Here is a 16,018-nt window from a genome sequence, read left to right as displayed (position 1 = left end):
AGCCTTCCATCCTTCCGAGGTCGGTAAAATGAGTACCCAGCTTGCTGGGGGGTAAACGGTAATGACTGGGGAAGGCACTGGCAAACCACCCCGTATTGAGTCTGCCATGAAAACGCTAGAGGGCGTCACCCCAAGTGTCAGACATGACCCGGTGTTTGCACAGGGGATACCTTTACCTTTAAAGCTGCTCAGTTTAATCATGACATGACGCTTTCAAACTAAAAACAGAAGAAACACAAGGGAAGAATAACTGAAGGACAAGAAAGAGGAGGGTGATTGTTCTGACAATGTCAAAACAAATTCTTAAGCTACTGAGGTCAGGCTGATCTTTCTTTTTTGGCATTCTTGCATGGATTGAGGTGGCACAACCTCTCAGCAGTCTTCTGGCTGGTGACGGAGATTAGGATCTGCTTTCCCTTGCTTCTGCAATTTCAGGGCAAGTCTTATTCACATTCTTCCAGCTCATCAACCATGTTTTGTTCCTCACAGGAAAACTCAGTTGTCTCTTTGTTCAGCTTCATCATCTACTTTGCAAGGCCAAATTTGTCCCAGAGACAAGAGTGATTTAAAAGACATACAGCCTCCTGACAAGACACGGGTCAAGTTCCGCAGAAGGCAAAAGGCCAGAGTGCAAGATGTCACAAGGTGCAACAGTCCCCAGCACAGAATGCCTGCTTATTATACTCAGTCAGCCAGAAGCTATCTTTGTCTCTACAGATAAAAAATGCATGTCAAACATAGAAAGGTCTGGATTCGAGCATCTTGCCCAAAGGGGGTTCATAGAAACAGCAGGAAGTGACCAGGGAGTTGGGAAGGGCCAAGAAGGAGAAATGACCAAAGAGTACAAATATTTCAAGCTTGGCTAAACACCAAGGAATTGCATAGGTCACGTGTATACGCTTTTAAAGATTCGGGCACTGTATAGGCAAGGGTGGAGGAGAACTCTCAAAAATACTTCACAGAAGAGGTTCACATTTTAACTGAAATTTTGTGTCAGGGACACCTTCCCTCCCTGTTGTCATTACAAAAAATTCCTCTAGCAACCATAGCAACCAATGCTCATATCCAAAAAGAATACAATTCATTTATTTCCATGAGATTTAGCAGCTGGGATTCGAGTAAATACCACGTAAGTAGAGAGCAATTCCAGCAAGGGCTCCAGGGATCACAGTTTTGGAACACTTTGCAGGAAACAAAGGGAAGCAAGCACCACTAGTGACAGAGATGTTTAAGGTCCCCAGTTGCAAAAGTAACAGGATCAGTTCAGTCAAAGTTAGAAACTTTTAAATCTCACCAATTTCCATGTGCAAGTTAAGCATATGCTGGATGTTTTATCTATTGAGCCTCAAGATTCTTCTACAGAGAAGAGCCATCACTTGTGACTAGTCTAGTTTTCATTTCTCAATAGTGCATGCTAAAAACTTTGATATGAATACAATCACCAGGGAAACTTACTTTGCTAAAGCTTCCTCAACTACATGCAAGTTGAGCACCTGATTGGATTAAATCAAAATTCCCTGGTGAAATTCATTTTGAGCACAACATCATGCTGAGTAGCTTTATATCTGGACAGTAGCCATTTGTGATACAGGGCCAGATTGGATAAAAGCAGCTATGAGCTGCAGCAAACTAAATTGTTCATTATAAATTGTAAATTGTTTACTGGAGAAGAGCTGGATGGATCCTTTAAATCAGTGGTCCCCAACCTTTTTATCACCGGGGTCCACTCAACGCCAGGGACCACTCACCGGGGACCACTCAATGCCTTTTACTGAGGCCCGGTGGGGGGGGTAGTTTACTCCTCTACTCTCAGCCACTGCCCTAACGCTCTCTGATCGCTATGGTAATGTTTAAACATCCCTTCAAAATAAGATACAGACATGCCACAACAATGAACATAAGGAACATTTTATTTTCATGGAAATTTTAACTCATGACAATGACAAATCAATGGGAACTCTGAGCTTGTTGCTCTGCAACGAGATAGTCCCATCTAGGAGTGATGGGAGACAATGACACCCGAAGTGTGTTGTAAAGGGCCGGGGGGGATGAAGTAAAGGGCCGGGGAGGGGGAGAAGGCGTCCTTCGGGGCCCACCTCCAATTAGTCGAAGGACCAATGGTGGTCCGCGGTCCACAAGTTGGGGATCGCTACTTTAAATTACCAGGATGGAGTGCATTGACTGATTTTTGCACCTGTAAAGTCAACAGTATTTCTTGGGAAGCAATCCAAGAACTGATCACATGATTAGCTAGGTTCATGGACAGACACAAAAGGTACAAAAAGACCTTAACCCCAGATTGATTCTTTTTCTTTTGGCTATGTGCCTTTCAAATATTAGAGGAAGACAGGGAGGCTGTTGTGAGATATCAGGCTCAGTGTGCAAAAAAGCTTTGCCATTGTATAAATCAGATGCTGATTGGCTGATCAGCTCTCTGCTTGCAAAGGGTGAATAACATGTGAGCCAAAACAGGGAGTGATCAACATAACTAGTCACAAACTGGGCTCTAGCAAACCAAGTTCCACTTAGCTGGTCCCAACTAAGTTCCACTAACAGGTTTCTTTTGCATCCATTTGTTTAATCCTTATGAAAATACCATCTAAGCCAGCACCCATCTCCACATACTGTGGCAATACATTCTGTAAGTTAATTATGTACTAAAGAAGTCCTACTTCTTGCCTGGCCTAAAACATAATGTTGAAAGGAATAAAGATACAGTCTCGGTCTCATTTAAGTGTTTAGACCTTAGTAATGAATACAGCAGCAGAAGGGGATATAGATAATCCATGTGTATGTATGAAAAAAAAGAAAAGAAAACCCTAATCATAATTGACACTGACCTATACTGATAGGTATGAAACTGGAAAGGAAATGCCATTCTAGCCACCCTAAGAATTAACAGAGCAGCAAACTCCAAAATTGTTTGGCATTCATGTTCAGCCCAGAGACAATCACCCCAGAGAATCATAAGCATTTAACAGCTATATTTGCTTTTTGCCCACAGCTGAAACCAGCCTTGGAAAGACATGAGTTTTGAGCGAATTTTCAAACCAAAATGATGCACCTTGTCCCTCTCATAAACAGCCACAAAACGGCACTCTCTAGGCTTTAGAATTTATTGATGGTTTCAAAGACTCTTAAAGAGTCCCTTGGACTGCAAGGCGAACAAACTGGTCAGTCCTAGAGGAGATCAGCCCGGACTGCTCCTTAGAAGTCCAGATCCTGAAGATGAAACTGAAATACTTTGGCCACCTCATGAGAAGGAAGGACTCTCTGGAGAAGAGCCTAATGCTGGGAGCAATTGAGGGCAAAAGAAGAAGGGGACAACAGAGAATGAGGTGGTTGTATGGAGTCACTGAAGCAGTAGGTGTAAACTTGAATGGACTCCAGGGAATAGTAGAGGACAGGAAGGCCTGGAGGATCATTGTCCATGGGGTCATGATGGGTCGGACACGACTTCGCACCTAACAACAACAACTGTAACAGAATTACAAAAGACATTATTGCCCCTCTCATAACTATTTGATCTGGATGTTGAGTGGGAGATGCATTTACAATATTTCTTGTTGGAAATAGTGTCTACTGAAAGAATGGCCTTTTAAGAAGTGTTGTCATTCAGTCTAGAGCAGGTTTTCTCATCCAGGGTTTCATGAAACCCTGGGGTTTCTTGACATCCCTGGAGGGGTTTCTTGACATCCCTGGAAGAGTTTCCTGAATGGGTGAGAGTTAATTTTTTTTTCATATATTTTTTAAAAATTTGTTAATCCTTTATTGGAGGAGAGGACCATATATAGTCATGTCAACCACCCCACCCCTTCCCAAAATGGCCAATGATGGACCTGGTGGGGGCGGGAAGAGGCCCCAGGTAGATATGTTTTCCAACCATATTCTGCAGGATCATACCACTTCTGTGGTTTCTCAAAGCCTATTGAAGGATCTATAATATAATTGAACAAGGTCAGTTGGACCATATAATAAAGTGACTGAGTTAGTGAAAAGGAAAAAAAAGCTTTCATTCAAAAGGTGAAATACCAGGAGGAAAAGACAGCAAGATAAGAGAAGTCATTACACTTTTGCATCGAATCTAAAATCCAGGGGAGCAATAAACTCTCAACAGGAATATAAGAGCCATCAGCTTACCAAGTGTCTTATGTGTATCTTCTGGTGAATTATCAGCTGTAAAAAGCTTATCTGTGTTTCCCTACAATCCACTTGGTAGTACATCTATACAGTTCTATCAAGGAAGGTCAACACAGCAGAAAACACAGTAGAATACATGCTTCGGTGGGACACGAGAATTATAGTGTAGAGCAGATTTCTATCCTTGAGGAAAATTCAACACATTCCAATTTCTCAGCTGAAAATTAAACCTCTGAGGTGCAAGCAAGTTGACAAAGCTAGTTGCACCCACCTCTCCAGCTGAAGAGTAGGTCTGGCTAAGATGATTTTCCTCTGAAAAAGAATCTTGCTGAGCTCGTCGTCCCATCTTCACCTGCACAGAATGAAAAGGAGAACTTCAGAATTATATATAATGGTGGAGGCAACAGTAGTGCAAGGATTCTCAAACTCTGACCAAGAAATTCACATGTATTTCTGAAGAAATTCAAATATGGCTCTGAAAGTCATGTTATCAGAAGTGAATGACAGCCTTATCCACTTCCTGGAATTTAGGAGGATGCAACAACAATAGATTGGGAAGGATGAAGTGAACCTCTGGCACTAGGAGGGGGAAAACGAGATTTCAAAGAAGAAACACATTATTAACAGAGGAAGCAGCTACAAGGGATGGATAAAAAGGGCAACTGAGGATAAAAAGGAAAAACAGGTAGTGAGATTTAGATGGTGAAGCATTTGGTAGTAGGGTTGATGGGAAGGAACAAAAACCTATGGAGACCACTGTGATTAGCCACCTCAGGAGTATTTTATTAAGTCTGCAAAGGGAAAATAGTTTATTACATAAGTATTTACCCGGGACAGAATACAATCCAGGAAGAATCTTGTAAAAATTATTAACAAGTTAGATCAACTTGTAACATACCAGCCAAATACAGCTACCAGTTGTGGAGGCCCAAGTTGGCAACCAACCAGGAAATAGGTCGAATTCCAGCAAAAAAAAAAAGGGGGGGGGTATCTTGCTGGCCAGTAAATTGTGCAGGCACAAATTATAAGCCTCAAATAAAAATGTGCAGAATGCTAGTTAATGAGGCCAATAAGGATAGTACATCAAGGATAGTACAGAATTAATTCACAGCATCAGGCTGTGTTGAGGGAAAAGGCCATTTCACCATTTACATTTCTCCCATGATTTTACGATGACCTTTTGCCACACTAAGTGCTTACAACCACACTGCACCTCCACACCAAGCTTCTCCCTAATAGGTCTGAGACACCTTTCATCTGAGCCCTGTGGTAGCCTCTGCAAGGTGCAGCTCAGCAGAGCAAGCCTCAAAATGCTTAACCACCAGGGGAAAAAGCAAGGCACTTCATGAAGCAGGGGGATTCCCATTCCAACACTGCAAATGTACAAGGCACAGGTATAGCACATGGGTTCCCGGTATTTCATTAGAAAGCAATACAAGTCTTTCAAAAAGTCATTTCCCTAGTCTCATGCTCAGTGGCTACTTGTCATGGTGACAAAAGGGAACCTCTACTTCTGAATAACAGTGGAAAGGGCAATATCAGCCTCCAGGGGTGGCCAAAACTATAGCTCTCCAGATGTCCATGGACTACAATTCCCATGAACCTCTGCCAGCATATGCCGGCAGGGTCTCATGGGAATTGTAGTCCATGGACATCTGGAGAGCCACAGCTCGGCCATCTCTGAGTTACAGCCTGGAGCTCCAGAGGGACTGGCAGGGATTCTGGACTAGGTGGACCCCTCTCTTAACTCTTTTCCAGCTTCCTGCTCAAGACGGGAGCTGTAGAGAGAATGAAAAGCGCGGAGCCTCGCGCTCCTCCAAGGGTTCCTGAACCGTTTAGGGCTCCTTCAAAAAGGGCCCGGGCTGGGAGACGCCACCGCTGGGCAGAAGCCCTCCTAGGCTGGAAATCGGGGTCGACCCACGCCTCTTGCAGCGCTTCCAAACAGCTCGGACTCCCTCCAAGTCGGGGGGCTTCGCCCCGTCCTCAATCTAAGTGATGGGCTTATACGAAACTTGCCCGGCGGGGGCCCGAAAACGAGGGCACGTTGACCATGGCGCCCCTCGGAGGTATGGGGGCGTTTTGCGTGAGAGCGAAGCGGGGAAAAGACGTTAGCGGACGGTTGAACTGCAAGAGGCCCCTGCGTCGCCATGGCAACGCGGCCTTCGCGGGCCGCTGCGCAGCCCAGGCCTCTACGCCCGAGCGGCGTCGCTCTTACCGCGCTTCCCCCCTTCCGCGGCTCATCGTCCATCCCGCCGGCCGAGCTGCGCGCAGGATAGGGCGGGAGCTCGTGAGAGCCGCGGCTGACTTCCGGAGTGAAGCCCGCGCGTCCTTAGCAACCCTTAAAGGGAGCGCTGCCTTCGCTAGACCAACTCGGGAGGGGAGGGGCGTAAGGCGCGGCCCCTCGAGAATAGGCGGAGGGTCTTCTCAAGCAGGGGTAGTCAACCTGTGGTCCTCCAGATGTTCATGGACGACAATTCCCATGAGCTCCTGCCAGCGTTTGCTGGCAGGGGCTCATGGGAATTGTAGTCCATGAACATCTGGAGGACCACAGGTTGACTACCCCTGTTTACGCGGAGCATCACTTTTATCTGAATAAAGCAATTGGCCCATTGGCCAGGTTCAGTTTATCCAAAACTTGACCTGAGGCTGCTTTAGATTTTGGTATCCTGGAGCTATAATAAAAAATGCCTTAGATTTTTGAATATTAGGGGAGTCATCTTTGCTTTGCGGCTCATCCGATGTCACCCTTCCCAATTTTCTCTTACTCCAGGATCATCCAGCCCAGCAACCTAAGAACGTTTAGCATTTATATAGCACCATCCATGTTAAAAATGATTCACATGTGTTTCCTTCTGGTAATCTTCACAAGAACCCTGAAATGAAAAGTATTATTATCCCAATACTGCAGATGCTGTAAGAGGCTTGCATAAGGCCATCTAATATCTCCATGATCCCCAGATCACTTCACTTCACCACCCCAGCTTCCAGTCATAGCAATCTAAGCCTGAACACAGATGTGGCTGTATACTGTAATATTGATCTATAGGAATCACTTGCAACTGGTTCAGCTTGTCTACACAGGTACATCCAATTTTGAATTTTCACAATTGTACAATGATAGCATAATGTTCCATAATGTGAATGTAGCCCTGATCACAGTGCTTTGACTATGTTTAATAAGATGTGCTTTAAAGTAAACCAGATTTGTCAAGCTGGAAACCCTGGATGGGCCTTTATCTTTCTCTCAACCAAACTTCCGTCAGCAAATATACTGTCCCTATTTAATCCTCAGAAATTCTGGGAAGAACATACAATATTGATTTATTTGACAAAATTTATACCCTATCTTTCTGCCTTCACAAGGACCACCAAAGCGACTAACATGTTAAAACATTCATAATCATATTTTAAAACAATTAGAACTAATTAAATTAAACCACTTAAAAGAATTAGAACCCCCCCAAAAACATACTTTGCTAAAACAATTAAAAACAAGCTAAAATATTTACAAATACTTTAAAATATCAATAAAAAGTAGGCAGGAAGTATCCCCCTCCTTAGTTTAGGGATAAAACATTCTATTCCATATGACTTTTGCCTCCTCCTCCATTTCTTATTGATTTATAAACTTTTAAGCTTGATTTTCTCACAGAGAGTCAAAGAGGTAAATGATGTATATGTATTGTCTGCTTTAAAGGGATGCCCCCAAACTCTATATCATCTCATTGGATGTTTCTTCTCTCCAGGGTTCTCCTGTCAGCTTCATGGGGATCACTTTCAGAGATGCTCTGCTTGGCCTCCACCAACCTGTTAGGTGGGCAAAGTTGGTCAGCTCCAGATTCGCCTGCTCCCTTTCCTGATCCTTAGGATTTATAGTGGAAATTCTGTTGTCTAGAAAAGGGAGTAGTAGATTACCAGATGACTCTTCTCTGTACTTTTCTGCAAAAAAGAGTCAAGTAATAATTTTCAAGTAAAAGATACTATGTTTTTTACTGATGTCCGCTCTATAGATTTCTAGGGCAAGCACTACTATTTAAATACAAAATATAAACAGCCTTTTCTGCATCATTCTCTACTTCCGATCCCCACAAGTCTAAGTTTTGTTTTATCCTTTCCACTCTCCAAAATGTTGCCCAACACTTTTGCATAAATATGCTGGTTATGAAGCAAAGCCGCTCCACTTGTTCTTCCATGTAGCCTACCACCAGGAAATGATCTGGGTTCATCTTGGAAAGCTCTTATGACCACTCTTGTGGCCAGTTTTCCTCAGATGGCTTGTATCCCTTGTTATGGGCATGCCATAAGATGGAGGGGAAAGATATTTTTTCAGTGGTGGATGAGAAAGTAATAATAAGGGAGGAAAGCAGCTTTCAATCAGTCATCTTATAACAGGGGTCCCATTTGTGTAGCAGTTATGGAAACTGCTCATATGATGGAAAGGTCACATTAGGAAACCTATAGCTTTCAAGATGGTATTCAGCACCTGTAGAAAAGTAAAAAGGAAGAAGTGTTGGTTTTTATACCCCACTTTTCACTGTCTGAAAGAGTCTTAAAGTAGCTTACAACTGCTTTCCCTTCCTGTCCGCACAACAAACACCCTGTGAGTTAGATTCAAGTGGGTAGCCGTGTTGGTCTGAAGCAGCACAACAAAACAAAATCAGAGTCCAGTAGCACCTTTAAAACCAACAAAGATTTATTCAGGGCATGATCTTTTGAGTGCAAACACTCTTCCTCGGGCATAGGTGAGGCTGAGAGAGCTCTGACAGGACTGCTAGGACAGAACAGCACTATTAGAACTGTGATGAGCCCCAGGTCACCTACATTTGGAGGAGTGGGAATCCAACCAAACTGTCCAGATTAGAAGTTGCCACTCTTCACCACTACTGCGCACAGGATCCAACCCACTCTGCCATTTTTCTTCTTGGAAACTAGACGCGAGGATGCTTTGCACGGCCGTATGCTGGCCGCCAGAGGGCGCCATCGGCCTTGCTTCGCGACCCTTGCGTCCCAGGCTCCCGGGGCATTTTTGTGTGTGTGAAATAATTGCAGCGGGGCCTGCCTACTTGCCTGCTACCCTCGCGAGTGAAGCGCGCACCAGTCTTCCGTGGCTTCGCTAAGCAACTCGCGCAGCGTACCCTTCAAAGGCTGTCCGACAACGACTTAAGACTTAAGGGAGGCAGAAGCTGCCAGCGGTCGATGTCGCCCAGCGCGCAGAGCCCCCTTTTCCAAAACAGCCCTTGGCTTGTGCCCGGCCGGAATCTCGGCTGGCAGCAGCATCTTGCAAGTGAAGCGCCCAAAGCAGAGGGTGGGCGACCAAGGCGACGGCCTCGGGGCTAGGGCGAGTTAGGGTTAGGGCACAGCTCCAGACCCGCAACAGGCCCGTGGGCAGGAGGGGCGGGATTGACTCCCACGCCTGTGGGGGCGGCGGGGCGGCGTCCTGCCTGGCACACCTGGCTTGCCCTCGGGGCGATTGAAGACCGCCGAAATGTGCCTGCAGGAGGCTCCGCGCCGTCGAGCACAGCGGGGAGCCACGGGGGTCCCTGCCAGCCCCTCGAAGGGGGTCTTGCGCGCAGCACACCCGCGCTAGTCTCCAGCGCCGGAGCTGAGGAGCGCCTGCAGGAGGAGGCGGAGGGGAGGGCAGGGGAGCCACGACGGAGAGAGACGCGTGCGTTCCTGTGCGCGCCCCCGCGCCCCCGCTGCTGCCCTCCCCGCCGGCCTTTGCACGGGAGGAGGACGCGCCTGTCGAACGCATTAGAGCTGTGCTGGACGCGAAGGTTGGGCTTGGAGAGCCCTCTGTCGCGCCCCCCCCTCCTCCCCGTCCCGGTCCCAGAGACGTCATGGGAGGGAGGTATAAAATTTCAAGCCCGAGGAGTCGAGCGAGGCAGTGTGCGTTGGGAGCGAGCGAGCGGGCGGGCGGGCGACTGGGAGGCGCGGGGCAGGAGCGGCGGAGCCCAGCGGCCGAGGGCGAACGGGGCGGCTGGCGAGGCCAGGGACGACGCCTGCCGCCTCCTCCGGCGCTCTCGGGCCGGGCCATGAAGCCGCGGCGCAGCTCGTGAGGGGCGAGTTGGCGCCGCCGCCGAGGGGCCCCGCAAGCCCGCGGGAGGCATGAGCGGGGCGCGCCGGCAGCCGCCAGTGCGCTCCGGGGCCCGCCCGACACGTGCGCTCCCGGCTGCGCCTCCGCCACGCCTGGCTCGGGAGCTGCCCGGCGCAGTGTGAAGTCGGAGCGCCGACGGGGCCGCCCAAGCTGGCAGGTTCTGCTGGCCGCTGCGAAACCAGCCGCCGCCGCTTCGCTTGGGCCCGCGCCGGGACTCATGGAGAGGGACCCCGGCGAGGCGAGGCGCCGACCCGCTTCCTCCTGCCGCCCCGCGGCCGGCGCCTCTTAGAAGTGCCCCCCTCGCTGCCTGGCCGGGCCCGTCCTTCATGCCCCTTCCTGCCCCGCGCCCCCCGGCCAGGATCGTCTGCCTCGGCGGCGGCGCCCCTCTGCCTGCGCGCTGCGCCCCGGGGGGAGCCCCTGCCGCCCGCCCGCCCGGCCCCCGAAGATGCCCTTGCAAAGGACTCTGCTGCTCCTGTGCCTCCTGAGCTGGGCCACCGCCAGCCTGTCGCTCTCCTCCTGCACCACGCTCGACCTGGAGCATGTCAAGAAGAAGCGGGTGGAGGCCATCCGCGGCCAGATCCTCAGCAAGCTGCGCCTCACCAGCCCCCCGGAGACGATGGGGCCGAGCCACGTGCCCTACCAAATCCTCGCCCTCTATAACAGCACCCGGGAGCTGCTGGAGGAGATGGAGGAGGAGAAGGAGGAGAGCTGCTCGCAGGACAACACCGAGTCCGAGTACTATGCCAAGGAGATCTACAAATTTGACATGATCCAGGGCCTCCCGGAGCACAGTAAGTCCTCCTGCCGGTCGCACCTCTCCCGGCGTGTTGGCTTGCTGGAACACAGAGGCGCCTGGAGGGGGAGGGGGGCTTGCAGAAGACCGAGGGGGCAAGAAGGTTGGGGTGAAGAGGGCTGGGCTGGGCTGGGCTAGGCAGGTGATTGCCATTTTACTCACAGGGAACTTTTGCTGAGAGACGTGCCCTTTGGGTTTCTGGGGGAGGTGGCATTTGAACCTCAAGCTCAGTACTTGGATTGCCTATCCCACTTTTGCTGTGCTTGGCTCTCCAGGTGACACAGAGGGAACTTCTCTGACCAGGCTTCTGGAAGGGGGCTTGGCAAGCAAAGGTCTGTCTAGGAAAGAGGCTGGGCACTCTTGCCCACTGCAGTGCCAACTGCAGCTGTGTCCTCACCCGGGGAGCCTGGTGTCTGAGTGGCAGACACGTGTAGCTTTGTTGTGGCTGAGGAAGAGGTCCACCAAACAAAAGATGCTTAGCCTGCCTATGGAAAGAGCCATGTGTGCTTGTGTGCATTTATTAGATCCATCTCCGTTTCTTAAAGGGATTCCAGTTAATAATGCACACTTTTGTGGCCAAATTGTGGAGGAAGAGGGAAACATTTGAATGGGGGGGGGGGAAGCATTTGTTTGCGAGTAGTCCATGGGGATTGTGGCGCTGGAAGATCTGCCTATGGGCTGTGTGCTTTTGGTGCACTGATTTGTTCCTCCATATCTGCCACTTGGGCCCACAGCAAATGAATTTCAAAGCTAGGCCTGCCTGGAATCTTGGCTGAGACAGAGGGAGCATGGGCAGGTTTTCCAATCATCTGGGGCGGTGAGATTTTGGCAGGGACCACATTCCCATTTGCTGCCATTAGGTGTCCTCATGGGTTCTTGAATTACAGCAGATCAGTGTGGGGGTGGGAAGAAAGCAGGATGTGGCCAAATGTTGCTGAGGGAGGGTGGAGAAAACAACAACTGGAGAGGAGGATGACAAGAGTTGGGGTGCAAAGCCCTGTCCAGGGCAAGAGTATTTTGTGGGTCTAGGAGTGGGGGGGGGGGACACATAGTACAGAAAGAGGGTATGCAGAATTAGAAGCCAATCTCCTTGAAACAAAAGTGTTATATGTTTCTGAGTAAACACGCGGGCGACTGGGTTGTAGGAAAGCAACCTTATTATTTGAAACAGCTCTGGCTGAACAGCACCATTCTGTACCACCCCCCCCCCCAAGCAGGTGGAGTGGTTAGAGCATTGGCAACAGGGCAAGGCAGAGCTGGGCCAACTTTCAATGTCTTGGAATAACATCGGCCCAAAGTCCGGCCAGTGAGCAGAAACCCAAGCCAATGTCTCGAAATCTGAAGGAGAGAGGGGAAGAAGGGGGAGAGACGTGCATCGGGCAAGAGGAGGGAAAAAAGAACTTTGAGGCCAGGGAGCCAAAATTACCCTTAAAGCACTGAGCAGAAGTACTAAAATGCTCCATGTGCAGCCTAATAGTCACCCCAGACCCTGGGCATGCCCCCAGCCTTGTGCAATGACTGACTTCAGTCACTTTAGCTGGACCCTTTGGTTAGTGTATGGCACTCGTCAGGCTCTCAGAAGTCAGGGGCACAAATGTGGATACCCCATGAGAATTTAGGTCAGCTTACACATAAATTTAGGGTGATGAAATGTATGCTGTTGAGTGAGTTTGGCTTCTAATCTGCACATGGCAGTCATGTGACTGGTCACATTCATTCTTTGGCTAAACCACTGCCAGAAATGCCGTTCTAAGGGACATATGGGTGAGTGGTTAGTTGGCTGCAGGGCAGATTAGCCACAAAATCACCACTCAGCCACTTCAGAGCTGCCACAGAGATTTCCGTCCTCAACACCAGTTTGGTTGCAGGCTTGTCTTGTGTCACTGACATCTGAAAACTGAATCCTGGGTTTCTGTGTACATCTGCACGCCTTTCTGAGCCGGGTGTTACTGACACAAAACAGTATCATTTGTGTGGTTTCAAGCACACCATCACTATCCCCATCTCAGATTTGAAATCGCCCAATCCACATGGTGCCTGCACAGGAGATACCTTTACCTTTACCTTTAATCCACATGAAGGGTCATTCACATAAATAGCTTTTCATGTGGGGAACAAAAATTATTGTCCAATAAGTACACACACACACACACACACACACACACACACTATCCTTTTCAATGACAAACTCCCCATCCCAAATGTGCTTTAGAACGGGAGTGGTGAAGAGGCCCTCAGAAAAGCATAGTGGTAATTTGAACCTTCCGTGGGAAATCTCAGAGAAGAGGCAGGGAGCAAACAAAAGACGCTGGAAGGAGCACTCAAATATTCTGGAGAGAAGGTCTCTGGGCTGATATCGAAAGCAGGCACAGTAGAGCAATCTCTGTTTCAGCAGCAGGGAAAGCAAGATGCTCAGGAGAGAGGTCAAAGACACAACAGTACAGATGCTGTGCAGATGTGCATTTCTCTCTTCTCCCACCAAAGGGTAGTAATGTAAGCCATAGAGGCTGAACCTATGCAGATACAGACCAGTATCTATAGGTACTGGTGTTTGTCAGGGCTATGGAAGTGCAAAATAGGGCACTGACAAAACAGTGTGGTAGCAGCAGATTGTCAAGTATATATTGAACTTTCTAGCATAGGGCCAGTCTTAACAGACTCCTGTTACAGGATCACATTCTTCATGCAATTCATAAATCTTCACACAGTCCGTAACTCGTAGAACTCATGATCATGGAATGTCTGTGGTCATGAGCTGCTACCCTGGATGGCTTTAAAAGGATCCTGGACAAACTCATGGAAGATGTGCATCGCTGGCTAAGAGCCATGATAGATGAGTGAGACCTTCATATTCAGAGGCAGTATACCTCTGAATGCTCTTTGCGGTCAGGGACAATAAGGGGAAGCTTGGGCTTCTGTGTATCTGCTAGTGGGCCTTCTCAGGTATCTAGTTGGCCACTGTGGGAACCAGGATAGTGGATTAAATGGACCATTGATCTGCTCCATCAAAGCTCATCTCATGTTACTAGTGATCCCCGTATTGGATAAGACACAACAGTTCTGGAAAAGCTACTGGACCATTCCAGGAATTTTCATGGAGGAAAGTTTCTTAAGCATGAGGTGGAATGGAAACTTAGAGACAGTTGCTTGGAATGTCCTCTAGTGCATTTCACAATATGTTACTGTGAAATAAAATCTACCTACCAGGAATTCTCTGGAAACCTGCAAAATACCACACATACAGTAGGAAAGAAATTTATGAATACAACATTAAAAAATTCATTTCCCCAAATATGGGGGAAATTTTGATTAGAAAAAGTAACTTTTTGAATCAGTACTGGCTTGACATTTATCAGGCTGGAGTAACACAACAGGTAGAATTGTGGAATAACACAACGAGCAGTATTTGAAGCCTATACATGTCTTCATTTGATGAGCCTGTCCCATAGGGTTACAGTCATAGCTAGTGCTTCAATCAAGAAATGCCAAGAAACTCTTCTAAAGAAATAGGTGGGGGGAGATGGAGGGAAATGACCATTATTAGCGCTTTTTGTAAAAAGGCCATGCCCTTTGCCTTAAGGGAGGGGTAGTCAACCTGTGGTCCTCCAGATGTTCATGAACTACAATCCCCATGAGCCCCTGCCAGCATTTGCTGGCAGGGGCTCATGGGAATTGTAGTCCACGAACATCTGGAGGACCACAGGTTGACTACCCCTGCCTTAAGGGGCTTAATGTTGCACACACTTTAAGTAAACGGGAGTGTATTACAATAATAGACTCAGAATCCACACAAAAAACTCAGTAAATGGAGGTAAGGTTCTTGACTGTTGATGCTTTGTATGCCTTTTTAGTAGGTGCATGAAAGGAAGCCAGTTCCCCAAAGAGGGGGGTCATTGTTAGGGTTCCCAGCTCTGAGTTAGGAAACATCTGGACACTTTGGAGCTTGAGGAGAGTGGGGTTTGGGGGGGAGACTTTAATGACATCGAGTCCATCTTTGAAAGCATCCATTTCTTCCAGGTGAACCAATCTCTGTGGCCTAGAAACCTGTAGTATTTCCCGGAGATCTCTGCCACCTGGAGGTTGACAACTTAGTCATTGCATCAGATGGACCTCTTCCTAACATGCAGCTGCACCTGCTGAGAAGGAATGCTTTGTCCTGCAATCCTGAAGAGATTTTCCTGGGAGAAAGCCCCATTGAATGACATACTTCTCAGGATTGCTCCCTCAGAGGCCCAGGCCATGGAAATACTAGAACTACAGAAAAAAGAAACTGGGTTGAAGAAGGATGTGAAAATGTGGTTGCCCAAGGGCAGGGGTAGTCAAACTGCGGCCCTCCAGATGTCCATGGACTACAATTCCCAGAAGCCCCTGCCAGCATTCGCTGGCAGGGGCTTCTGGGAATTGTAGTCCATGGACATCTGGAGGGCCGCAGTTTGACTACCCCTGCCCAAGGGAGTCTATTCTAAATGTGTGAATGGTATTCTGAAGTATAGGGAGAAAATGCAGCTAGACCTATCAAAAGAACAAATGTAGTGTCTTGTGGCACCCTTAAGACCAACACATTTTTATTCTAGGTATGAGCTGTCATGTGCATGCACACTTCCTCAGATACAGTATGAAGTGTGTGTACACACGAAAGCTCATACCTAGAATAAAAATGCATTTCTCTTAAAGGTGTCACTGGACTTGAAATTTCTTCTGCTGCTCCAGACCAACAGAGCTACCTACTTGAATCTAGACCTATCAAGAAGGCCTAGAATGGTCAGGAATGCTGCCAGAGGGACCTACTTTGCTCTGACAGAAGAACTTTAGGCTACGTCCCGCTGAGCCCTTACTAGTCTGTGTGTATTCACGAAATACAGAGATCTCAATGAACTAATTGACTCTGTGGACATGGGTGTCCTTTTGATTGGCCTCTCCTGGGACCAAGTCCCAAGAAATGCTATGTCAAATTAGAAAAATATAACCTTGGTCGAAGCAACGTCTGCCTC

The 16,018-nt window shown here is 48.1% G+C and overlaps 2 protein-coding genes across 4 annotated transcripts in view; one reads left to right on the top strand and one right to left on the bottom strand.

Annotated features, from left to right (window-relative positions):
* Positions 1–6,508, bottom strand: part of IFT43 (intraflagellar transport 43) — a 66,248-nt gene extending 59,740 nt beyond the window's left edge. The window contains exons 1-2 of one of the 3 annotated variants that reach the window (XM_077323293.1): positions 6,356–6,508; positions 4,412–4,492 (exon numbers count right to left, since the gene is read on the bottom strand). In XM_077323293.1, coding sequence (XP_077179408.1) covers positions 4,412–4,492; positions 6,356–6,388 — 114 coding nt within the window. In that variant the 5' untranslated portion in view covers positions 6,389–6,508. Of the gene's footprint in view, positions 1–4,411; positions 4,493–5,888; positions 6,035–6,156; positions 6,208–6,355 lie in introns of those variants that run through there. The other 2 variants (XM_077323292.1, XM_077323294.1) reach the window with 2 other exon arrangements.
* A 3,223-nt stretch (positions 6,509–9,731) lies between these two features.
* The window catches only part of TGFB3 (transforming growth factor beta 3), a 31,761-nt gene continuing 25,474 nt past the window's right edge, over positions 9,732–16,018 (top strand). The window contains 2 exon segments of the mRNA XM_077323291.1: positions 9,732–10,659; positions 10,662–11,025. Of these exon segments, the coding sequence (XP_077179406.1) occupies positions 10,561–10,659; positions 10,662–11,025 (463 nt within the window). The 5' untranslated portion in view covers positions 9,732–10,560.

This window comes from Paroedura picta, chromosome 2 (assembly GCF_049243985.1).
Source record: "Paroedura picta isolate Pp20150507F chromosome 2, Ppicta_v3.0, whole genome shotgun sequence".
NCBI lineage: Eukaryota > Metazoa > Chordata > Lepidosauria > Squamata > Gekkonidae > Paroedura > Paroedura picta.
This window is presented reverse-complemented; position numbering and strand designations above follow the sequence as displayed.